This window comes from Symsagittifera roscoffensis, chromosome 7 (genome assembly GCF_963678635.1).
Source record: "Symsagittifera roscoffensis chromosome 7, txSymRosc1.1, whole genome shotgun sequence".
NCBI classification, from domain to species: domain Eukaryota; kingdom Metazoa; phylum Xenacoelomorpha; order Acoela; family Convolutidae; genus Symsagittifera; species Symsagittifera roscoffensis.
In genome coordinates, this window is record NC_087068.1 from 48,623,621 (window position 1) to 48,650,427 (window position 26,807).

The 26,807-nt window shown below is 33.7% G+C and overlaps 2 protein-coding genes across 3 annotated transcripts in view; one reads left to right on the forward strand and one right to left on the reverse strand.

Annotated features, from left to right (window-relative positions):
• LOC134851528 (la-related protein 1B-like) overlaps window positions 1-26,807 on the forward strand; it is a 424,232-nt gene that overhangs the window by 48,110 nt on the left and 349,315 nt on the right. The window lies entirely within an intron of this gene.
• Window positions 4,382-12,861, reverse strand: LOC134851038 (uncharacterized; the record flags this gene model as incomplete). Its single annotated transcript, XM_063866918.1, is given in 4 exon segments — window positions 4,382-4,910; window positions 5,042-5,738; window positions 12,007-12,171; window positions 12,473-12,861. Coding segments are annotated over 4 exon segments (1,775 nt in total), but the record flags the coding sequence as incomplete, so codon positions are not given.

A 26,807-nucleotide genomic window follows, 5' to 3' on the forward strand; every position in this document is an offset into this window, starting at 1 on the left:
GGTCTAAACAAAACTTTCCAACATAAACACTGCTTTTTAATAGAGGGTGTTAAAAAGCAGTAGTATTTTATAGCATCAAAGCCGATTTAGGAGCGTGGACAGTTACTCAGTGATTCGAACATACTTCGTCATCTATTGAACCCCCCTGTTATTAAGACATTCCCTTTTTTTGGTTTAAAAGGATAACTTTGTTTCCAATAACAGTTAGTGCACTTGAGTAGATTTAAAAGGCAGTAAGCCTAGCTGTTAAGGACGCCTCAAGGATGCCAAAATGATGGAGAAGGACTTGAAATAGTTATGTTATGTGATCATTTCAGGGCCTGGTATGTACCAGATATGTACCAAGGCCAACAATTTGGCCTAAACATAACCTGATAAATGTAGCGTTCATAATAAAAGCGTGAAAATGGTATCATTAAAAACCATTATTCAGACTGCGTCAGATATGTTAAAAGGTACTCGAAAAGTCAATCGCCATGCGACAAGTCAACAACGGTGATGAAGTGTCTCAAATTGAGAGGTTCTCAGGACGATTATGTTTGCACGAGCATTGTCTCATGCTACTTGCAAATAAGACTAGAAGGAAACACAAGTTGATAAACCTTTCAGTCGATGAGTCGGTTGACTACGTCCTTACGACAAAAGAACAGAACAATAGATATCACGTTTTAATTTATGCAAAAGTTCACCAAGTAACCACACACGATGTTGCAAAAAGACATGGTATTTAAACAGTTGAACCGTATAATAACTAGCTCGAAACACGTTAAGTACTTTCTTAATAGAGAGTGAATTCATTTATGACCGACTATTAAAAATATTATGCATTATGACAATTATTACCATATTTTAAGTTTAATTAGACTGAAAAATTTCTGTCAGAGATCACACTTTTGACGTCAAAGCATGAAAAAGACTTGATGAGCTTTTGTTTTTTCGATAAAACAAAGTTAATCGATCGAGATAGAAGTAAACGAAAAAATATGGAAAAACTGGCTGAACAAAACTTTTGAAACAACACTCGGTTAAACAAAAAAGCAGCTTAAAATTTTTTTAAATACAGGGATGCTTGATGAGAAAATTTGTCATTGAATTCTATAGTTTAAAAAACTAAATAATTATGAAGGCTTTTTCAAAGAGAATTTTAAATTTATTTCAAATAGCTACTAATCAAGTTCACAGGTAATCAGTATAAAAATTTTGACGTCATAAAGAAATTAAACAACAGCTGATTTCGAAAATGGTTGCATTAATGAGCCAAAGGGAAGCCTTTATTTTTGGCCGCAATTCATTGTGAAATCTTTTGATCAGAAAAAAAACAATTCAGTGGCAAGACAAAACCGATGTTATGAACTTCATGATACAAAATTGAAAAAAAAAATGACCGACTGAAATATAAGAATAACCAACAGATTGTTGGAAAAGTGTTTATGAACTGATATGCATAAATCTCTAATTATCATTGCATAACATCTTTAGTTGCAAGAATTTGTAATGGTTGAAAATTGAACAGTTTGATCCAAGCACCGTTTTGTTCACAAGGAGTTCAAAAAATGAAATTCATTTATAAGTAGAAAAAAAAACATTTTTTGTGCCATTTCCGTTTTCATTCTAGTTGAACTTAAACTAAACACTTTTCGGAAGGTGAACTTGAATAACAAGTCGTCTGCTAAAAATTCAAAGAAAAGTCGAAAAATGTTCAAACTAAAGAAAGCTCTGATGACCAACATTTTTTGATAACGCTGTGTTAGAACATAAAACCTGACATAAACAGACGACCGACAGTTGAAAAAGTTATAGCGATCTCAAACAAAACACAAAAAAAAATCATGAAAACGTAGTAAGAGTAAACCATTCAAATTCGAAAGAAAAAAAAGAAAAAGAAACCTTACACAACCTAACTTAGTTGAGCTTCAATTATTACACAAAAACGATAAATTTATATTAGACACCAACAAAACTTAGGGCTACTGTAGTTTTTTGTTTCAACTACAATACGACCTACCATATTTTGACTGAAAATTTTGCAAGCCTTTTGAAGCACTAATAGTTGAAATTAGCAGTACTTTGACTTAAGCGTTACTTCGACATCCAAAAATAGCGGAGAAATTATCATGAATTTCTCCCCAAAAATATCATTGCAACCTATTTAGATTATGTTTTTTTTCTGTACTTTGCAAAGCAAGCTTTTAAGCCAAATCAAGAAACCAAACATAACCAATAGACCATTGCTGGTGTCAAAGAAAACAAGGAAACTGAAACCAATAGCCGTTTTACTCGTTATTGTTCCGACTTTCGATACAAAAATAACGGAATATTTGTGCTCGGGGTGGGTTTTTTTTTCTTCAGACAAAATTCGACTTTTTAACTAGCCATTTTTGACGGATTTTTTTATATCATTCAAAAGGTATTGTTGTCCTGAGCTTAAATTCGAAAAAAATTTTCACATGTGATCATTTTTCGTAAAGTTATGGGGGTTTAAAGATTGCCGTTTTGGCCAATTTGGGACAATTAAAGCGCGATATATTTCGCGCTATTAACGCGTAAGCGGAGAGTTGAATCCGTCTTAGAAATCGTTCCAAATTGGTTGAAAGAAGCTCACTTGCCATATTTAGTTTGTTAAAAGGAGCGAAATCTATCGTTTTGTACTTTATATGGCGCGTGGGGGGTTATTTTCACTTACAAAAATTCAAATTTTAGAAAAAAAAATCATTTTATACTATTACATTTAATTTTTTGATGTTATTACTGCTACATAAAACCTTAAAAGGCAGTCGGAACATTCAGGGCTTTGCCCTGATACGAGCAGTCTTGTTTATATTATATTTCTAGAAGAGTTGATCAAAAATTAACTTCGCATAACAAATTTAAAAAAAGCGAAAACTCAAAATTCAAATCACAAACATGACAAAAGGGCGATAAAATTAAAAACGAGCAAATTTCAAGTAGAAAAAAAACATATAAGGCTCAACATAAGTGAAGGCTGTTTGATGCAATTTTCAGCAGCACTTGAACCGAATTTTCCTTTTTAAACCAAAGGTGAAGAAAGAATGACATTTTCTTGTTTTGAAGAAAGTAATTTCAATTCTTCGTCGAAGATGAATTTGAAGAAAAAAAACATATACAAAGTGAAACAGCGAAAACTAAAAATAAATTTTGTAACATTTCAAAAAAGAAGCATATTACTTAAATCTGAAAAAAATCAATTCGCCTCGCGAAATTTATTATTTTCAAATAATTCAACGGTACCGTTGGCAAAAAAAATCATATGGTTTTCGTATGCATAGGTCTTTTGAAGGATATTCATTCCATTTTAAACTCCGAAGTCGAAACTAAGTTTATACACGGAACTACCATATTATACTATATACTCCGAATGAAGCCTCAAACTGAACGAGTCGCCTCTAAAAATGTTGCAAGTCAACAGGCCATTTTTTATTGAAAATAAGACGATAAAATCAAGTGAATTGCAAAAAAAAAAAAAAAATCAGCACCATAAAAGTTCATTTTAATGATGATCTACATGAAACTAATTTGAAGTTTTCACAATTACAATATAAATATTCGTTTTCAGCAATTATACGATTCTGGTGTAACTCGAACAATCAATAAACGCTTTGAAAGTTTGACCGCTGAATATAGCATACCTATAGAAAGTATTTTAAGTCTATAAATGTCTTCAAAATTGTCTTTGAAAAATGGATTAAAAACTATTAGATGTTACTTCATATTTATAGCTCACTTTTTATCTCTATGATCTTATGCAGAATCTGAAGAACTTGATCGATTGACTCATAATTTATGTTCGTTTTAAGCTTTTCCGATTCTTATTTTAAGTTAATAGACAAAACGATTAAATATGACGACTATTATATACAACAAATCTAAAAATAGATAAATAAGTATCAAAACTTTACAATATAACTGATTCAGGAAAAAACAAAAGAGTTATGCAGACAGTCTTCTTTTTGAATTATCTATGATATTGATGAAAAATTCTATAAAAACTGCTAATTATGGAAAAAGAGGCACAATTGATGCAAGTGTAAAACGGAAAAATACTAATAAAAGTTGTTGCTAAAACTGAAGAAATGTCTATATTAGCATCAATATTTAGCAAATCAAGCTAAGTAAACACCATTTAGGTTCGATAGAAGAAAAAACCAAACCCATATAATTCTCTAGCGACGCCTATGGGAATCATAATTTTTCAGAACAGATTGATACAGTTTCAATTAAGACAGCATTAGGAAATACAGCATTACTTAATTATTGTTAACTATATTTAGAAAATGTTCGAATGATTCGATTAGTCTAAAAAGCTCTTTTCACAGGCTCTAGTTGATTTTTTTTTACGCCAAGTGAATATAAAATAACAAACCTATTAAAAGGAGTCCCATTTCCGTAGTCGACGGGGGATCCGCCTCTGAACGCCTGCTGATGCTGATTCAGCTGCAGCTGCGCCAAACTGTTCGCAGTCGCCGAGTAGAACTTCTGAGTTGGAGAGACCATAGTTCCAACTGCCGATCGACTGCCGGAGGGTCCCGAAACATTTCCTTGTGGAACCCCTAAACTCATGGTAGCGGTCATTGTGTTTTGCTGCTGGTTGATTTCTTGGTCTGCGAACCCAATGAGTCCAGAACCAATGGCTCCGACGTTTATCAGGTCTGAGGTTGAGTTATGGAAAGGACCAGTGGCTGGGTGGGGGTTAGGATATGCTGGCGTTACAGACTGAGCAGAGGCGGGAGTGCCGATTGGACGCATGATCTGTTGTTCGGGTGAATCGTTGGGGGAGAAGACTGCTGCGTCCGGGTTGAGAGGATTAAGAGGAGCGAATGGGGAGGGACTTGATTGCAGGTGGTGGGGTTTGCCACCTAGAGAAGATGCTGACTTCCAGAAGAGTCCAAGATCTGTAAAAAAATAAACACTCACAAAACTCTAGGCAATCCAAGTAGTGATAGTTATAAAGGTTTGAGAGTTTTAACTTCAAACAAGGTATTTGATTGAAAAACAAAGCAAGAATTGTCAGAAAAAAACGTACTTCGGGATACATTGGCGTTCCTTGACATTGCACTATGTTGCTGCGCGTTGTTTTGTATGGGCGAGCTGAACGGAGCTCCATTCAGAGGAATATTTTTCATGCCAGGCAAAGTTGTAGGTCTGTTGGCAGACGGGAATCCAAACTCATTGAAACCTCCCAGGGAATTGTCCATTACTGCGGTACGTGGTATCCCGTTACCGCCTCTAGATCTCATACTGGAGGGATCGATATGTACTAGATTGGGCTGAATTGCAAAAGGAGGAGAGTAATCGTTTGTGACAAGCATCTGTGAAGAAATTGCATTTGGGTGATGTTTGTTCATTCCTCCAGGAACCCCCATCATACCGGGAGAATCATCAGGAACCAACATCGATGTTGAAAACCCTCCAATCACAGGACCTGCTGAATGTTTCTTCAGAGGTGTTGAGGTTATGTTCAAGCTGTTTCCAATAGTATTATTGTTCGAATCATAAAAATTTTGTGACGCGTAAATTGAGTTCGGCTGTTGATTGCTCGCTAGGCTGAGTTTTTTCGCCGATTGCTTCATGTGTTTCTCGTGGCCGATTGCAAACTTACTTCCAGAGCTAGTTCGAAGAGTTGACATCGCGGAATCTTTACAGTCCAGATTCCCTTTTCCAGCAGATGGTTTACTGTATACTGTTGTTAATGGTACCGAATCTCCAATTTTGTAGCTGACCTGAAAAAAAAGATAATCAAATAAAGAAAAAAGCGAATTTAATCAACACTGTTGTTATTGGAGCAAACTAATTGGCATGCAACTCACCTAGCAACCCTTCTTTTTTAGTAAAGTATCTTTGACGTTTTCATAAATTTTAATATTATTCCGTTCGATTAGTTTTAACGACGAGTTTATTCTTATTGTGGCTTGACGAACAGAACAAACCAGCGCGTCGGAATAGGAAAGACTAAAAATTTCAAAGCAGATGCCTTAGATTAAGCAAAAGTTCTCTTAGTTTCCTGTCGTCTACTGAACCATTTTTAGTGGTTTTTTAGTTTTTTCCTATTTTAGTTGGTTAGTTTTTGTACATCTTGATTCAGGATAACTACAGCAATTCTTTTTTGAGTACATTTATATATAGACCTAAAGCGTTACAAAGAGATCACAAACGACAGAAATACTTTCTTTAACATTCTCTAATGCCATATTTTTAAACATCGAGTGTTTTATTATACTTAGATTGAGTATAAGAACGACACTTGTTGAAAAATGAAACCACAATCAAACTTCAAAAATTCTTTCTATAGGTCTTTCTTTTTTGGCTTCTTTGTTCGTGTGTACATTAGTGTACCACTTGCGCTAATTAAAATTTGAGGAAAACACAAAGCAGGATTAGATAACACTTCAGCTGAAAAAAAAGACGCTCGATTGCATTTGAAAGAAAAACCACATGGTATAATTAAAAATAGGACATGCCCTGTTATCACACTTTAAAACTAGTTTTTTTTGCGTGCCCGATACAGAACAAGCGACTCAATAAGCGAAGAAAGTAACAGAATTGTTATGATTGAGGTTGTTTTTTTATTCAGTCAATTACGACTTTGACAAAAAAAAAACGTTAGTTTTTTTAAACCATACTGAGCTCATTTTTTTCTAAAAATTGTAAGATTATATGGGGCAAATAATTGCTAATTTGGCCCATTTTGAATGATTAACGCCCAATGTGTTGCATTCAGAAAACGCATAAGCGGCAAAATTAAGCATTTCAAAACAAATAAGGACACCAATTTTGATCTTATTAAAATACGAGACGATAAATACATTTTTTTTCAATAGCGAGTGGGGGATAAAAAGAAGACATTTATAAAAAAAATTTATTTTTGAATATATTTAAAAAAAAATGATTATATGACAATTTTTATTATTTTTTTGATTTTTGATATATCGAAATTTATCACTTTGTATGGCGTGTGGGGGATGATTTTCACAAAAAAAACCTCAAATTATAAGAAAAAATTATAAAATACATGTTTTTTCTACATTTAGTTTTTTCATGCTATTACTCCTCCATAGACCTTAAAAGGCAGTCGGAACCCTCAGGGCTTCGCCCTGATACGAGCAGTCTTTTTGAATAATATTTTTAACTACTCTTTTTTCAGCTGGTTTAAAAGGCAACTAGGATCTAGTTAACAATCGCCCTCCCTTTGGTATCTACTGAAGAATAGCCACCCCTCTAAATAAAAACAGTAAATTGGCACTAGAGCGTTGTATTTAAAATTCACATTTTGTTGTTATCTGATTGGTCGAAAATTCGACATTTAATTTAACTAAAAATTGCCCCTTTCTTGAAAGGGGGGGTGGGGGCAATTGTTAAGTAGATCCGGTAACTATTTCAGATATCAGCTGTTTATATACAGTCCAAACAATCAATAAAAAAAACGGAAAATAAAGTTCTTCTCAATTTTCAGTAATCGTGACAATAACAATGTTTGCGTTTTGAGGCGGTGAGAAACCACTTGTACTATTTGAGTGTAAATGTTTCACTAGCATTGGGCCCAGTTTGTTGCCTACTTTCGCGGCCTCAGCTTTTAATATTGTTCGAAAATTCATTATTTTACGTCCTAATAAAACTCAACAAAGAGAAAATCAATTAGAAATTGCTAGAAACATCAAACATAGAACCAGGAACGGTTGAAAAACTGCGAAAGTCTATTTTTCTTTTATTTTTCAACCGAGGCGTTTCAATAAAATAGGGGAAGAAAAAAGGTCATCAGCCTCTTGATTTGATTGAACCAATTCTGTTGTTTCCTCAGCTGAAAATCTCCTCTTACGGTACAAATGGTATCAATATGGCTTCAAAGCATTTCAGAAAAGAATAAACAAACGCTTCCTTTTTTTTTATAGCTGCGAGGTATTTGTTTGCTCACGTGTTTCAAATTAGAAGTGAAATTAAACACTATCGCTCGTTGCGAGGGGAGAAAGAATATCAGAACAATATTGGAGCCTTATGATCAAATCCACTTAGAAAATGGTATACGCCCATATTTCTTTGTTTTCAGGCTGTTTTAATGTGACTTCAAAATTTTCTATTTTCGTTTTTTACACAAGAGGAAGTAATTTAAAACAACGCCAATCTCCAAGGTACCAAGTACCAAATAGAACCAAAACAGAAGGTTCTATTTTTAAAAATATACTTTTTTATTTCAACATATATATGTATTTAATATTCCTACAGTTCCTGTTTTATTTGTCCTTCTATAAAAGGAAGAACTAGCATTACATGTATTTATGTATTATAGAGACACGCCATATTGGAATTTTTAGTGCCAACGATAAAAATGCTTTCGTCATAGTTAAACTTCACCGCAAAAACGGCAACATCTTTTAAGTAGCAAATATTCAATTGAATTGAAAGACGTTTCACATAAAAATGGATTAAAAGTTCACGCTCAATTAAAACTTTCCTTTTTTGGTTTGATAGCGTGTACAAATATGGTAGAATCTGAAAAAGAAAGGAAAAATTCAGGATATGGAACAAAAAGTTTGTTCAAAACAAGTTTTGCTGCGGTTGAAAAACTATCGAAATTAAACAAAAATCGTTAATAATCGTTAAAAAAAAAACCAAGCCTTAAATGAACCAATGCTGTCTCAAAAACAATAAGCTTCAGTGGCATTTGAAAGCTTCCAATTGCGTTAAGGTCAATCATCTGTTTCGTTTTGAGCGCCTTTCAGGCTATAATTTTTAAAACAAAAAGTAGACAATTTATAACATTGAAATAACTATTGAACAAAGATAGCCGGCTGATAGGAATATAGTGCATCATATCTCGACTACTATTATAAACATCAAGAAATTAAAACATCGGCAAACAATTTTCAAAAATAAAAAAAAATCAATTTTTCTTTTTTTTTCATATTTTCTATCTTCCAGTTTTTTTTTAGGAAATGGAGACTTAAGAAACAAACAGCAGCATGAGTTATAATAAGGCCTGAAATTACAATTGAATTGAATTCGAATTAGGTTGTGTATCATCAACTTTTTTGTCCGAAAATCGGGAAAACCAAACTTTTTCGACATTGAGATAACTTTTTGGGGAACTTTTTTTTGGAATCAGAAAGACGGGAGGAAATTGTTTAAAATATTCCAAGCTTTCTTTCAGTTAATCAAAATTGGGCGTGAAAAACACGTTCCACGTCATAGTTCCCTCCTTTACTTCGTGAAGGGGTCGAAACAACAAGGTTCAGTCCAACCTCAAAATAAAAAAACTCCCTCTTGAAGACAGATGCTCAAAAACATCATCAATTAAATATCGACGTACTACTTGAACGCGAACTCTAACAAAGCTAACACGAGTTTTGTCGAATTCGAGGCACGACATCTGCTGTGTTTTGAGCAAATAACATTTTAATAATTGAATAGCTGGTAGTTTTATAATTATCGCACTCAAAATTAATGAAGTGCCGTAATTTCGCTTTTTGCAAAAAGTCCAAGTCTTTGAAACTACGTCTAAGTTCATATTTTAAAGTTCAAGTAAGAACACTCTTGGTGCTGCAGGTCAAACCAGATTTTTGTCACCAATTACTGACTAAAACAAAAAGAACTTCTTGCTTCTGTTGCATAAATTTTATAAGTTGGAAGGGGAAATTTTCTTGTTAGATTTTTTTTCGTCCTAAAACTTTTTATAGGCAAGTTGCTAGCGTGTAATGCCAAAAAGCTGCTTCGTTTTAGGAGACTTGATGATTGAGAAAGAACAAAATAAGCGTGATTAAGTACATGTAATCTTGGCTGGGACAATAAGAAAAAAAACAGGTTAAGCTCGAAAAAAATATATATATTATGGCGCCACAGAAGACTAAATCATGCAGACGATTCAACTTCATTGTTCAAACAACACTTGTGCTTTATTGATTAGAATTCTTATAGACTGAAATATAAAATTTTGGTATTGAGAAATGAAAATTGATTTCAAGATGCCTGTCTACTTAAAAATTGAATGTTTTGAATAGTAAAACGAAAATTTTAATTCAGTTCAACTGAAAACTGAAGAGGCTCAAAAAAAATAAACTGGCAAAACACAAAAATTTGGCCAAAAAACACAAGCGTAATAATTGAAGCAAGTCGGTAAAAAGGTCCCCTCGAGAAAATCCTAAATCTGCCCCTGATCACGAGAAAAAATGTTTACGAGATATGCCGAGGGCGCGACTTAGTAGCTGTCAATTATGGATGCAAATGGTTTTTCCTTCTACCCTTAAAAATCATTTAGCACAAAACAGCTGCAAGCTTTTGTATTAAGTAGAATATCGCATCGATTTCATACCAATATATTTTGTTTTAAGTCGGCATCAACATCAATTTGTACAAACAAAGAAAGATCGACTATGTAATGAGCGCTAAAAGCCTTTTTATTTACATGTTATTTTCACCCTCCCGAAATCAAAAGCGGAACAAAAAGCCGTTTAGTCAACTTACCTAGTAATCAATTAGCCAAATCAGATGTAAAAGCAAGTTGAAATTTTGCCCTCAATTCTCAAACATTATATTACGTGCAAAAATCAAAGACAAAAAAATGATTAAAGGATAGCTGTGACACTGAAATTTCATCATCCCACAAATATTTTGTTAGAAAAGTGAGAACAGATTATGGAAATTTAGACATTTTGATCCTTAAGAATAATCACTCAATGTCTCTGTCTAATTGGCTTCAGTAAGTGAATCAGCGAAAAAAAAATAGAACGGAGATGAAAGCTTCAGAAGAATTTTGAATAGAATTTCAGATTTAAAAAGCGCGCATGAACCGAAAGCAGTCAAGCAAAAAAAAACAAACATAGCCAACTGATAGTTGGAAAAGAGTAATGAACCCAAGTGAACTGGAAAAAAAAACCGATTTGATTTTTCAAAAATTTTCAAGTTTTGCATTTCGAAAAAAAGATGGCCATAAAGCTCTTTGGATTTGTAGAACCATTTTTGATCGACTTTTTTTCGTTAAAACTAACCCAACTTGAGAAAACTGGATCAATAGGTAAAACTTTTATTTTCGAAATGAGAAGTCGATCACGTTTTCCGTGACTTTTACAATTTTGCTGTTCTATAGTGGAGTTTGCCTTCCTTTTAACAATAAAAATGCAAAGAACTTAAAAAGAAATCACAAGTCAAACAGCGAAAAATCAAAAATGAGCGTGAATAAAATTTAAGACTTTTTCCTGAAAAAAAAAAACAAAAATCAGCAAGACCTATATAAGAGTACTCACTACGTTCATTACTCTTAATAAGATAAATTGAATCTTTTTTGGCCGGTTGCTGTGCAAGTTACACAAAATCTTCCGACCATATTCACAAAAAAAATTTAAAAAACTGTTTTTTAGATAGTGTGATTCGAAAATTATACTATAGCATAAAAAAGTTTATTAGCAATGATTGACATGTGTCTTCAAAAAATGAATAAAAACAAAACTTTTTGCTCAAAAATATCAAATTTTTTTTAACACCTTTTTTGCCAAACAAGCGCTAATCGAAAAATCCGCATTTAGTTTTCCTAATGGTAATCAAATTTGTTATAGTAAAAGTTCAAAACAAACAATGAATTTCCAAATAACGAATGTTACCCGATCGCGTTATTCGCTCGAAGTTATAGTATATCTCAGAAATTCCAACTAGTTTTTCTCGACACTGCGAAATTTTTTGATTTTTAAAAAAAGTCGCTTGAATCACGACTAAAAAGGATTTTAAATCAAATATCAACTGACCCATTCCGAATATTATTTGTGGTAGTTGATTTTGTGTGTAGACCAAAAAGTTTTTTAAAGTTTAAAGTTTTTTTTGAAGGGTTGACCAAAAAATGCGGTTTTTTGGCGCGCGCTTGCTCTCAAAATTAGTATATATTGGAGGTTTCCTTTGAATGGATTGCAGTTCTTGTTTACTTAACGACTTATTCAGCTTAAACTGTCACAGCCGATGTTTAAGGGAAGTGTATATGAACTGATGGAAGTAGAATAACAGCCAGCTTACCTCCCCTGGATCGATCCAGAGTATGAGGTCGTTGGGTATGGCAGAGGAAAGGTCACTCTTCGAGATGTGAACTATGGACTCCACCGATTCACACGCACAGATTATGGCAGGATCCACTCCACCCCCGCCCACTCCACCGAACTTGAGACACCGGAACCCACTACCCTGCAAAACAATATATAAACATATCAAACTTATTTTCTCAAAAAAATCAAAAAATCTGCAACAGCAATATTTTTTGAATGATTTTTTTTCCCAAGTTTATCTGTAATGCACACAGTTTTTACAGCATCAGGGTTTTACAGCATCATGGGAGCCCACCAAAAAAAATTATATTGATTGATCTATTGTTTTTATCTAAGTAATACACTTCATTGCAAAGAACCTGAAAAGTACATGATGACCTTCCTTTTATTTGCACTAAAAATTATCTATGAAAAAAAGATATTTAAATAAAAATGTTAACCTTCGAGGGAAGTGTAGGATACCAATGACCTTGGAACTTGGCCTGAAGAGCTGTTACAATTGCCTCCTGCAACACAGTCTCAAGCGAGCTCTGCTGACTTTCTTCTGCAGATGTCGAACCAGTCGAAGAACTTACGTCATCTCTGCTTCTAGAATGTTCCGAGCTTCCACTTTCGTCTGCTTTGCTCTGATGGGTTGAATTATTTCGAGATTCTGCAGACAAAAAATGTGTTTGTAAGGCGCTCTCTGATTTCGTGGAATTCTGTAGTTCCAGGAGTGAATTGGATTTGTCGGAACTTGAACTTGTATTTTGAAGTTCTTCAGAAATAAGAGGCTTCAGGTATGTCGATAGGAGACTTGCAGCTGCATTCAATTCATCTAACATGATTCACCTCTGAAATTGGCAACTTACTGTTAGAAGCTCAAACTTCGCGAATATAAAACTATTTTTGACATTAAAAATCAGAAGTCAAATAGCGGAGTATGTTACTTTTTGATCTAGCAAGGACGTAACACATTAAAAAGAAAAAAGCGACAATGCAAAAGATATATTATAGTACCTAGAAATGCTAAATTGAAATGTAATGCTGTTCTATCGCGCCTATTTAACAGTCAGTTCAAAAGTTTTTTTTTACATATACGACAGTGATGACGTGATCTGAATATATCAAAAAGTTTTTCCTTCACTAAATTTATATTTTTAGCTCAATCATTCTTTTGAATGAAAAAAATTGTTTGTTCTCCTAATTCAATGAGGGATTTTTTTCCTTCATTTTCAGGAGACTAGAAAATGAATTGTCCACTACATCAAAGAATTGATATCAAAGACGAAAATTAGTTGAGAAATATCACTCAAAAAACTTGACAAAGTATGCCTCGTACAAATAATGCAACCAAACTATTTCAGTTTATCCTTACTGAAATATTAACAAAACACAAACTTTCTCAAAAGTTTTCTGACAGAGAAAAGTCAATTTTTAGATCAAAAAAAAGTTTATCTTTTTGGGACAGCCACTAGGATTTTTTGAAAGCTTTTGAAAACTTAAAATGAGTCTATTTTGCAATGAAAATTATTTTCTAGTCCTGCCATTTTTTGAAGTTTTGAAAGGAATTTTTGAAAGGTTTCTTATAATAAAGAATGATCTCAAAATCTTTGTATATCAAAGGAAACTGTTTTTTTTAAAGATGAATTAGGTTAAGATGGATTTCGAGCGACCAAAGTGTTGGATATAAATTGAAGTGAAACATCGCTAAGAACGAATCCCAAATATTGTGCTGACTGTGTTTACTTAAGTACTTCGAAGACTTAAAGTCGAGACTTCAGCATTCTTTTACTTCCAAAAAGGGATTTATTGCAAGATTCGATGAACAGACAGACTGAACTAAAATGTCCAAGTGACTTTTTCAACTGATTTAAAAGGGCAAATTCTATGAAATGTATGATGTTTAATGACTAATTTCTACGACGAGAGCTTTTGTTTATTTGTGGAAAGGAAACTGAATTGTATAAACCGAAAAATTCCAAGACAACTGAAAGTGTTTTTTCAATGTTTTTCGAAATATATTTTTCAAATCAAAATTTTGATTTACCTGTTCGGTATGTTTGGATTTATACCCCCTCTCCCGCACCTGTTTGATTTCCTGCTGTAGATTTGGATTTGCGGTTTTTGCAATAGAGGGTAAAATAGTCAAAGAATTTTTTCAACAAAAAAAAAAACAAACAATTAAGACTTTCCTCGAAAAGAATTTTCTGAACGATTTGGCCGCCCATAGGAGGGACTTTGCTTGTGTAATTCACCATATAATTCGCATTTTACTAACAAATGACGTCGAGTCTTCGGAGAATGTGGTAGTAAAACAATAGCTGAAAAGATTAATAACAACGGCAACAAGAATTAGAACTGGGAGCGTAGAAAATTTGGGAGGAAATTGGGAAGAGAAGTTCATGCAGGGGAGTTTTAATTGGAAGAAGGTTTTATATTACTACACTTCAATTCACAATCAATATAAGACCATACCTAGCGTACACTTCAATTGGACGGAAACCTGTTAGAACTACAAAGGTTTTTTTCGAAAAGAAAAGGCTAATTGGTTTTCAAAATACTTTCAGCCATTTTAGTTTTTAGATAAAAAGCTGTTAAGTTAGGGCTCCCTAGTGCCAAAGAACTATGGCCTCTCAATTTTGAAGTGTGGAATATGGTTCGGTTTACTGATTTTTAGTCTAGTCGAGCTGGGAAAAGCTGTGGCCTCTTATGGCCTGTACTCGTACCTACTATGGTATACTACTATGGCATAGAGAGGAGAATTGAGTCTCCTCTCAAGTGTCAGCGTGAAGAAGGCTCTTCCTAATTTGACTCCAATTTCATCCGCATAAATTAGCACACTCTGTCGCCACAAATCACTAAACCGAGTCTCAAAAAGGGGAACTGAGTTGCGCAAGACAAAAGAAGACGCTGATGATACGGAGAAATATAATCAAATAAAAAAAATCAATCATTAATTTAAGCTGTTTTTTTTCTCCATATCTCCCTACACAAATCGAATAATGTGAAAAAATAAATCGTTCCTTTTTAAATGTCATCGCTATGCATTTGCTTTAGTTGGTCGTTTTGTTTTCTTAATGGTTAATAATCATAACATAAACCACCAACTAAAATATTTCCTCGATGACCTTCCAGAAATTGATGGCAACGTTTTTCACAAATAACTTCATCTTAAATAGAACTATTGAACTAGCTAATCAGTTCTCAAAGAAGTGTTTATTAAGAAAAAACGTGGAATTTGATTACTGAAGTTGATGAGAGCCCCAGTAAAATCATATTGAAAAATAAAACAAATGTTCCGTAAAAAAGAATGAATTAAATTTCTAAAAATAAATATTTTCTTTCAGTTCAATGAGAGAATTTTTTTGTGCCTTAGATAAGTGTTTTTTAATAACTGGGAATTTCACTAAAGGTAAAGGATTACTTCCATTTTTAATCATGGCTAGAAAACTAAACAAGAAAGAGCCGTTTATTACCAACCAAATCCAGGGTGATTGGTGAAAAACAAAAATAAAACTGATTAGCTGAAGAGAGAATTGGTATATGTACAGTAGTGTAGATAGTGAGTTGTGATGGCATCAAGTAAACAACAAAACTGTCTCTCTTCAAAACACCATAAACACAACAAACTTTGTCGTTAAAATAAAATCGCGACCACAAAACCAGTGACGACAGTCAGTCAAACATATTTTTAGCTCATTCTTCTCTAAATTTGCAGCTTTCAATTTGAAAAACAACCAATTGAACGACGCTCTGATATTGGCGCAGTTTTTGAAAGCTACACGTCAAATGTCGAGCACTCGATAATTGGACCAGGTGACGTAGATGCCAACACAACAAAAAAACAACTGGCTGACAAACAAATCAAAGTCTGAGACGTGAATACAAAGTAGTCTGCTTACAATAACGATTTATAATTTATGCCTTATTTGGGAAAAGGGAAAGGTTCTTTGTAACAGAAGGAAGTTGTTGAAAACTTTTTACAGATATAATATTTGTGAGTGGCAATAATTTGGTTTTAAGATGTTTAGAATAAACGAATACTATTAAATATATTTCAAACTCAGTTTGCAATCAAGACAATAAAGCTGATGAAAAATCCTTTGAAATGCTTAGAAAACTTATGCAGTAGCGATTTTGAGCGCAGGTTATGTTGTGATATCTTTTTTTTTGCATATGACCCTAAATTTTTTGAAAAGAAGGAATTTCTATTTGTTGAGAGGGAAGCGGGCGCCTAAAAATGCAAGTTTTTGGCCAAAACTTTCCAAAATGTTTGTTTTTCTTTTTCAAAATTTGTCTGCGGCGCAGAAATTTTTTAAATCAAAATGCGGTCACTATAGTGTTTTGTGAGAACTCGGAAAATCAAATCAGTTGATATAAAAAAAGGTTTGATCTAAAAATGTATTTCTGACAATAAAACTCAGTTTCTGTTTTATAATTTTTTTCTTGGCGTAAATTCAAAAAACAAAGAAAATTTTTATAGCAAACAAACTTGAAAAACATTGTGCAGACTATGATTATTTTGCCCGACAACGTTCGGTGATCAATTTAAGCACTTTCGACAAACTTGAATATAAACTGAGGACAGGCTATCGTTTTAAAAAGTTGCTAATAAAAAGCAAAATGCATCAGCTTCAGCTTAAAACCAAATTTGAAAACTGAAATTTAGCGAGAGAGTCAAGGTTGATTTGTTAAATAAAAACTATATACTTACTGCGCAGCATCTGACTACTTTTTTTCTTTGTGCACCAACTTTCTCAGGAAAGGAGTACCGATTGTGGATTTTGTTACCAGGAAAGGAGTACCGATTGTGGATGAACTTTATTTTTGGGAGTTTTAGTTGCTTTTAAATCGCTTTTTTTTTAAATATCATCTTAAAATTTTTAGTCGTGATTTTAAAAATTAATTAAATGTTGAGGAGAAAAACCGGTTCGAAATTTTTGAGTATTAGTCTAACTTCGAGCTAGTAAAGCAAGCGAATAGGTTTTTAAAAAAATAATTTCATTCAAGTAGTGAAAAAAGTATTTTTAGTCCAGGAAACTAATTTTGGAAGCATCATTCAGCACTTCCGTGGCAATGAAAAGTTTTGTTTTGAAATCAAAAGTTTTTCTGCGAATTTTATAGACAACTTATTTGAAGTCGTTTTTTTTCAGTTTTTTAGTTTGTTTTTCATTTTTCGAAGACATCTGTTTTCCTATAACTCTCCTACGTACGTATAATTCTCTCATCACGACATGCACAAAAACGACACAACTTTGAAGAGAAAAAATGTTTTTTTTTGTAGTTTTTTATGAATGTCGAAACATTCTGTTCTATTTGCGCAGCAACCGGCTATCCTTTATATTTTAAGAAAAGCGAAAAGATTTTTAAAAAAGTGTAAAACGCGGCGTCGGCAAGTAGCGTCCGCTTGCTTAGGTGCGCTTACATTCGGTACGAGTGGTAGAATCTGCATGATTCATGATTCAGAGGTTGCTGCTTATTCAGATTGTAATTAAAAAGATTTTTTAAAATTCAAAAACTTCAAAACTCGCAAATTTTTTATTGTTGCAAATTGTCGCTATCCTTAAAGATTTCGAGTTTTCAGTTTTCTCAGATTGCAGTCGTGATTCGGATTCCAAAACCATTTCAAGAAAGCTCTAGTCGAGAAAAACTGGTCCGAATATCTCAGTTTTTCCAATAACTAATTTCCAATAGGTGGGTCAATAATGTATTAAATAACTCGCTTCCAGACTCCATGTTTACCGTAACAATGCCAGAGTTTTTAAAAATGTTTCTAAGTTTGAGTTCATTCTTGCTGTTCAAAAACATTTTTGTTTTTTTTTCGTTTTTTCTTTCATTTCTATGTTACCGTGGTTAACCGTGGCAACCGCGTAACCTTGTTCACAATTGATTAGATACAGTCAAACAGATATTGATGAAAAAAAATTACATGTGTAAAAAATTCAAACGCATTTACTCGAAAAATATTCAGGTTTGACAAATATTTTGAGGTAGTCAGTCAGAAAGCTATCACAATCTCTATATACTTCATGTGTAATATATAAAAGGAAAAATGTAATGATAAATGTCTGTTCAATTTCTGAGGCTGAAAAAGAGGGGCAAATAGATCTTGTGACTGCCTCCAGACAATTGGCTATTCTAGCCCGAGACTGAAATTAAAAGCTTTGAATGGTATTGCCGAACTTACAACAAGACATCATAAAGGAAAAGATGACCCTAACCTTGGATATAACAGTCTCACAATAAGTAAAGATCACCAGCTCCAGCTAGTTGCTTTCATAGAACCGATCTATTTATTAAATTTATAAGATAGTTTTTCAATTAAAAATAAAAACTAATTTTTACTTTTCTGAAAGTTTGACTCGAATGAAGTAAATGGAATGTATTTTCAGGAATTATCAATTTTTTGGTTCCTCAATTGTCAACCAGATTTATATTTTGAGCGGTCTCTAATAAAACCGAGTCCAGAGCGATATATGCTTATACCGGGTAACTCTTGGTTTAAATGTCAACTAACTAGTGACGAAGTACAAGGAAAATAAGGGATTTAAGAAAGAAATAGACTTGCATCATCAATTTCAGCCGTAAAAGGAGGCAAACCACAAATAAGGAATAAAATTTATCTTTCTCTTGTTTTTTTTTTCAAGAATTGTCAGACAGTTTTTAAGAGACATTTTCAAAGCTCAATGGTGATTGGTTGAAAAAGAAAATACGGTATAAGTCATACGTGTATTGGTAGCTGTTCTGTTGTAGATTCATGTTTCGGTTGTTTCTAAGTAAAAAGAATGGCTTAATTTTTTTTAAACTAGATTGCGTATATTACCAACGGCAATAGAGGATAAAGCGGCTTGATTTGGGATGGCATTTCCAAAAATACCAGGCACCTTTTTTTCCACCTTTCCCCTCTGTGTTGGTCGGTTAGGAAGTTACATGTGAACTTCATTTCAAAACACCATAAAAGGAATTTTAACAACGAACAACGCAATCAAACTATCTCGTTGACCTTTTAAATTCACCCACTCATTTGTGATTTTTAGTTGCGTTGGGGTCCAATTTTCCAATGTGGTCACATCAGAATATTAAAGTAGAGCTTTAATACTCGGTTTAGACAAATTGTTTTCTGAGGACAATTTTTTGTCAGATTTTCGTGCATTAACAGCAGATAATGAATTCAGCCTTGGCGTTTTCTTAAAATTACGTCACAAAATTACGTAATTTTCCCAGCAGCTTACCTGAAAAGGATAAAAATAAGGAATAATGGTAGAAGCGTGAACGAAAGGAAAGGGAAGGTAATTGAAGTCCAAATTCAGCACGTCATGAAAATGTTGCCACGTGGACAATTTAATCTAGTTACCATAAGTGAAGGTGGCAAATCAAAATAGCAGAAGAAATCCACGTTTCATTTGCGGTTGTCGTTGTCACGTCTTTGATTAATTCCACGTAGAAACCAATTCTGACGTAATAACAATTCTTGCCTCGATTTGTGGTATTTTACGCTCTAAGTTCTATTTTAAGTTTGAATGGTAATTGTAAATGTTAAATTAATTTTAATAAATGTCTGGTGAATTTGGTAGGATATGTCATTATATCGTTATTGTAATAACTTGCAACTTTGACTTTTAAAGCAATGATTCTATCCTGATAATACACGATGATGACTCAATTTTAATGGGACACAATTAGCAACTTGACATTCTTTTCCTCTTGTTTAAATTGACTTTTCAGTCTCAAATCGTGCTGTGTTTGACTGAAATAATCCCTTAATGTCCAGTCACAAAAACATTCACACGAGAAAAACCTTTTAGAACAGGGAATGCAAATATTTAAAAATAGACCATGTTCGTTTGGTGGGAATCAGTGAGAGGCAATAAATCATTTGTGTACTAATATAAATGGATGCTTTGTTGAAAAACCGATGACGCACCATAGAATATGAAGATGGATTCATTGTAATGAAATGAATGCTTTGCCTAGAATGCTAGACTTTGCGCGACCCATGTTGCAATTTTTCGCAACCATGTTGCAACTTTGCGCGACCCATGTAGCGAATTTGCGCAACCCGTTTTTGGCTATGTTGCGACTTCGTGCGACTGAAGCCTCTTGCGGTATATTTTACTTTATGACCATATGGAGCATTACTTCAACTGCTCAAAACTTTTTATAAGCGCGGCTCATTTTGAAACTTTGCGCGAAGCATGTTGCAATTTTGCGCGACCCATGTTGCGACGTTGCGCGACCCATGTTGAGACTTTGCGCGAGCCATGTTGCGACTTTGCACGACCCATGTTGCGACTTTGTGCGACCCATTTTTAGCTATGTTGCGTCTTTGTGCGACTGAAGCCTCTTGCGGGAGTATGGAATTTCGGTCGCAGAAAGACCATTTCGGCGACCGATTTCGGTCGCAACATGAGAGCAGACCTCGGCGCGGGAAGCACCAAAACTATTGGCGCTAAATTTTTATGGGGTCTATTTTGTTAACTAACAAGTCTAGCTATTAATCTATGGGGTGTCAAAATTATGCTTATTGCTCAATTTTCGAATAAGGCGAAAGAATATTTAAGCTTGGGGCGTTTAATTCGAAACATTCAGCGCATCGCCTTGATATGAGCTATCTTTTTTTCTCACAAATTTCGCCCTTTAAATACCTTTTTTTGAAGTTTTCTGGATGCGATCCAAAAACAATTGATGCACAGGGCTCAAAATTGAGAAAAATTTACCTGAATCATGTTTTTGTAAAGTTATGAGGGTTTGAAATTTGGGTTAAATCAAACGCTTTATATTCTGTCCTTTCAAAGTGTAAGCAGAGAATTGCTCCTTCTCAGAAATTGTTCCAAGCTGAATTTAGGCCGGCTATTTGATCTTTTTGTTTCGACTTTCGTAGAAAGTGCGGAATATTTATGCTTGGTGTGGTTTTTTTTATTCAAACAATTTTCGACTTCTTAATGAGCCATTTTTGCGGAAATTTTTTAACTATCTGAAAGAAATTGTTTTCCTGAAATTAAAACAAAGCTTTACCTGCGCTCATTTTTCTTAAAATTACAGGGGTTTGAAAATTGCTAATTTGGTCAATTTAGGACAAATAACGCGCGATATATTGCGTTCTTATAACACGCGTAAGAGCCGATTAATTCGTTTCAGGTTGATTGAGGCATTCGCAAAATTCAGGGTTTCACCCTGAGATACAAGCTGTCTCGTTCATACGTTACTAGAAGCAAAAAAAATCACTTTGTAAATAACAGTACGAATGAGTTGAAGTTTCAACTGAATATTTAAAAGTTTGGGAAGTTAAAGCGTATATGAACAAATTGGAAGTGAAATGGCTTTGACAGCTACAAAAATAATCCAAATAAAGACTTGAGTTAGGTTTAATAGATAACAAGACTGCTCGTATCAGGGCGAAGCCCTGAATGTTCCGACTGCCTTTTAAGGTTTATGGAGCAGTAATAACATTAAAAAATTCAATGAAATAAAACAAAATGAAAAAAAAAATTTCTAAAATTTGAAATTTTTTAAATAAAAATCATCCCCCCACACGCCATATAAGTACAAAAGGATAGATTTCGCTCCTTGTAACAAACCAATTATGGCAAATAGGCTTCTTTTAACCAATTTGGAACGATTTCTAAGATGGATTAACTCTCCGCTTACGCGTTAATAACGCGAAATATATCGCGCGTTAATTGTCCCAAATTGGCCAAAATGGCAATCTTTAAACCCCGTAACTTTACGAAAAATGATCACAGGTGAAATATCTTTTCAAATTTGAGCTCAGGACAATAATACCTTTCGAATGATAAAAAAATTCCGTCAAAAATGGCTTGTTAAAAAGTCGAAGTTTGTCTGAAGAAAAAAACCCACCCCGAGCACAAATATTCCGTTACTTTCGTATCGAAAGTCGGAACAATAAGACTGCTCGTATCAGAAGAAATCCCTGAAAACTCTGACTGCCTTTTAAAGCCTATGAAAAATTTTCTGAAAAAAATTTCCGAAAATGGAATGGTAAATAAACGTTTAGTCGGATGTCTTAAGCGTCTAGTAAATTTTAAAAAATAATAATTTATCTGTAAAAACCAAAATTGTCATTTGAAGACCTTTTTTGTTTAACCGCTAGCGGAAATGTTGCAAGGCCATGCTCTAATGTCCGAGTCGTAGATTGCCGCAAAATAACAGACTGCTCGTATCAAGACGTCGCTCTGAAGATCAACATTGTTCGATGTAAGCAAAATTGATGAAAGATTTCCAAAAATTTTAAGTAAAAAGTAATAAATTAGCAACTTTGAAACCCTTATTTAATTGCAAAAAAATAATCAGTGCTTCAGTGGTAGTTTTTGTGTGTGAGCTTAAAACATCAAAAAGTCGAAAATGATCTTGGTAAAAAACCAAGCGAGCAGAATTATTCCGTCACTTTCTTCAAAAATCAGAACGAGAATATCTTTGCAAAGTTGTTAGTTAAATAACTTCATATTGTCTGGAGAAAACACCCCAATGACAGCATTCTGTCACTTTTTTTTGAAAGTTGGAAAGAGAGAAAAAGGTGACTAACCTGAGGCCTAACCCGAAGGTTAATTAGGCTAAGGCTATCTTACAAGAGCTCGCCTCGTAAATTGCAGAGCGTGTGCGATTTGAACCCGCAATCATATGATTGCTGGGCACCATCGCTACCCATGCGCCACAACACCAAATATTGCTGCTTTTCGCCTATATTTGCTCGATATTGCTGCACGTTCAAGATAGAAACTGAACGTGCTTCAAAATTTGCCGCGCAACTAGATTGTTCAGTTGAGACCAACAAATGTCGACTACCGGAAAAGATTTGTCTGTATTAGCATTTTTAGCTCCGAATAAGTGTCTAAAATAAGACACCATTAGATAATCACACTGAAGGTCAGGTTATCGTTTTTTTTTTCAGTCTTTCTGTTCTCGAATTAGCATTATATTTTGAGACAGAACTCTCTTGTAAATCTCTTTATTGATCCGGCTATTAATAAAGACTAAACACACAGTATTACGAAGTGGACATTTTTGTTCCGCTTTATTCAGAAAACAACAAAAATGATAATTTTTAAGTTTCAGATAGTATTTTTAATTTTTAAAAAATGTCACGCTTATTTTCGACGTAAGAAGACTGTCTGCGATGATTTCGAGTTTAAGTACGGAGGACTGAATATTCCAAATTTTTGCAAATGGATGGACAATATACGCGCTTTATGTATGGCTGTTTATTGCGAGCAAGGCATAATAGTGAATCAATTGAGCGCTGCAAAAACATCCGGTCTCGAATAATCATTCAACTTGAAACCTGAGAATTGTACTTTACATTTTTTCATTTAAGTTATTTATTGAGAGCAGCCGCAACAGTAAACGCTTTGTCCTGATTCGAGCAACGTTAAAACTTTGTAAAAACCTACGATAATGCAGATCTATCCTGATAAAAAATAGACGATAGACGGTGCATAGTTGGAGAAAGGATTTCTCCCGAATTGTTCAATTAATTAATTCTATGAAAAAATTTTCAATATATTGTATTCAACTAATACTTCATCAGCTTGGTTGTTCCGTTTTCCGTCAGTCAAGGAAGTTATTCTAGCTTTCTTTAGTCAAACAAAGCGGCTTGGTGTGTTTTTTTTTCTTCAGTCATTTGTATAATTTTAACTTAGCATTTTGACAAAAATTTCTATACCATTTGAAAAATAATGTTGCACTGAGCTCAAATTTAAATCATGTATCACCTGAAGTTTTCACAAAATTAAAAAATTTTGAATTTAGAACTATTTTGACGGCTAAAGTTGAAAGAAAAGTAACGCACAATTTTTTTCGTTTTCGTAAAGCGTAAGCTGCAAATTAAACCCTTCCAATTGATAAAAATTTCAAAGAATTTTTTCGCAATATTTCTAAGCAAAAACTTAAGATCGATAAAAGAGGCAATCAGAATTTTCAGTGCTTTGACCTGATGTACGAGCAGTCTTGTCTATGGTCTATTTGTGTTTGAGATTATCAATTTGAAAACTTTTGAAATTTTATTAGACGTTCTAACACTCTTTGCCCAAACTTGTTTCATCGCTGTTCCGATGGGTGGTGTTTTTTTTCTTTGGGTGTTTTAGTTTTTTCTTTTTTTTGTTTTCCACGCAAAACAAGGTACAAATCATAGTCATCGGAACGCTTCCGATGATATATCATAACAGAGCCATTTCAGTCGTGATTGGAACGGCACTAAAAATCCAAAAGTTGTCTTCTTTTTTGAAGACAACTGTGGTCAGTTGTGCCTAATTAACAAGTTTTCTCCCCGCTTGTTTTTTATTACACTTTGACCAAAAACATCACTTTTATGCAATAAAAAGAAAGAAGCTCTTCTTGTCTTTTTGTTCGTGATAGTGGTTGGATCATTCTGTGCTCCTTGCACAGCAACTTGTTGTTTTTTATACAAGTTTTATTCTAATAATTTCAACATTTTCAATGTTTTGATAAGTTTGCGCAAGTTGTAAACAAAACTGCAGGCGGAAAGATTTAAATGACTTTTATTCTAATATTTTCGGTTTCTTTCAGCCTTTTCCTGATACATATTCTTTCATAAAATTTTTGATGACAAATATTGTTATTCAATTAAATTTTCTAAGAATAATTAGGTGGATATGATTACAAATGTTTTGTGGAAATCTTTCATAAAACATAATGTTCCAAACACCAAAATTCATCTTACGAAAAACAAAAAAACTTAACTTACCAAAAAAATATAGATTTGACGCTATAATTTTTTTATCAAACCTGCCGGCGAAAAGACTCACGTATACATAAAAATTGTATAGCTTTTTTGTAAAATTAGCTTTTCTTTAAAATTCGAGTTTTTGGTGGAAGGGGAAGATTGAATTACGTAGAAATTCTTAGAATGAGAGTTAATTTCATTAAAAATTGTAGCAGCACAAAATTGTAGCAGAACTTAAAAATTGTAGCAGCCTGTCGCCAAGTTTTGATCAATAGTCTGAAAAAGGAAAAGCTTTGGATCAATTTTTCTTGCCACTGAGACAAATTTTTGAGTTTTTTAAGAATCCGAAACACGGCCAATAAGGTTTTAATATGATACTCCATATCAAAACTTAAGCCATAGTTTGTTCCCGTGACTTCGTGACGTGGTCGGATCAACAATGCACAAACTTTTTCTTCAGTATCCAAAAAAATAGGCTAGGGTTCCTTGCATTATGTGGTTGATTGCATAATGTGGCTGATTAAACTGAGATCAAAAAGGTAAAATTCTGTTGCTTTAAACAATTTTTGTTTCGACTAGCTTCCTAGGGTTGCGAAAAAGACCCAGAATGAATTTCAAAACAAAAATTGAAAGGGCTTCAGTTCATCGCCGACTGATTGTCGTAGATCGTTTTGAAGTTTTTTCAGTCGTTATTCCGATTTCAAACAAAACAGTTCTTGCAATTCGAGAAAGTCTGCCTAACATTTTCCTCTTTTCAGACTAATTTTCACAATGAAATGCATGAGAGAACGAACTCCATTTCTAATTGTTAAGAAGTATTCAATGCTTTCACACTACCTTATAAAACAGAAAAATTTTAGATGGGATACTTTTCTACAGTTAACGCTTTTTAATTATGATTTTTTGTCTTTTTCTAGTTTTGCTTTAACTTTTTTAGTTTCTTAGTTAGATTAATATTGGTCGGATTAGTATATGAGCATCTTGCTGAGCATCCATGTATCCTTGTGTAAATTGTCAAGCAATTTGATGAACAATTCGCTATTCAACTCAGTTAAGTACCCAAGAGGTTCTTAAATAACTCAAAGTTTCAAGCAATTTTCTTTAAATTTTTAAATGGGCCTTAAAATTCCTACCTAAAGCATTTCCGAGTTAGGATGAAGAGAAAAGTGATAATTCAAAAAAGAAAAGGAAAATACAATAATAACAACCATTATAAATTCTTCAATTCGATTTCAATCGTATCTGTACAAAAAATTGTACTAAAGTAAGAACAAGCAGTCCCATACAAAATTGTCCCAAAAATAGTCCCAAAAATGGTCCCGAAAAAAGTCCAAAAGACAGTCCATTGATTTAAGTGATAACTGTTCAATAAATTGATTTAAAAAATTTCTCTCAGACAACACATTTTGTTTCCAACTAATCCGGATGACAATGGGAGGTATGGCAGAGAAATTAGAGCAAGCTAGACAACAGCACCAGCCACTCATTAAAAGCAATAACACGCGAAACAAGAAAGTTAATGTAATTTTTTTTTAAAATAGGCTCACTATTTAATCCATGCAAAACAAGTTGTTCAATTTGTTTCATTTGCGAACATTTTGCAACACTCAATAGAAAAAACTCACTAACTATTGATGGAAATTATACCTAATAATAAAACTCTGAATTACTGATTTTTGAAGGGTATGCTTATACTAAACACAGAATACCGGCAGCCATTTCCTTTCCTGGCGCTGCGCGAAAAGTATTTGCAATGAACGTGTGCGTACAAAAAATGACTCCATTGAGATTGTTAAAGGTCACTGCTAAAATCCAGATCTGGTTGACATCGAAAAACGTAAGTTCAGAAAAATTCTTGAAGATTGAGCAGCAGTTTCAGATGTAACACCAGGGGACTATTTTTACAGCCCTGAGTGATGTGAACCTAGAAACAGCTGTTTAATTACCAAGTTACTCTGCTAATGAGCAAACTATAAGCAGAGTTCGACGCGAAAAAAGACCAAAGATTGCAGAGCCAATTTCGCAAAGTGGCTTTTAAATACCACTAGCTCTACAGAAAACTCATGATGGGGAGCAGTTCCTTTTCCACGATT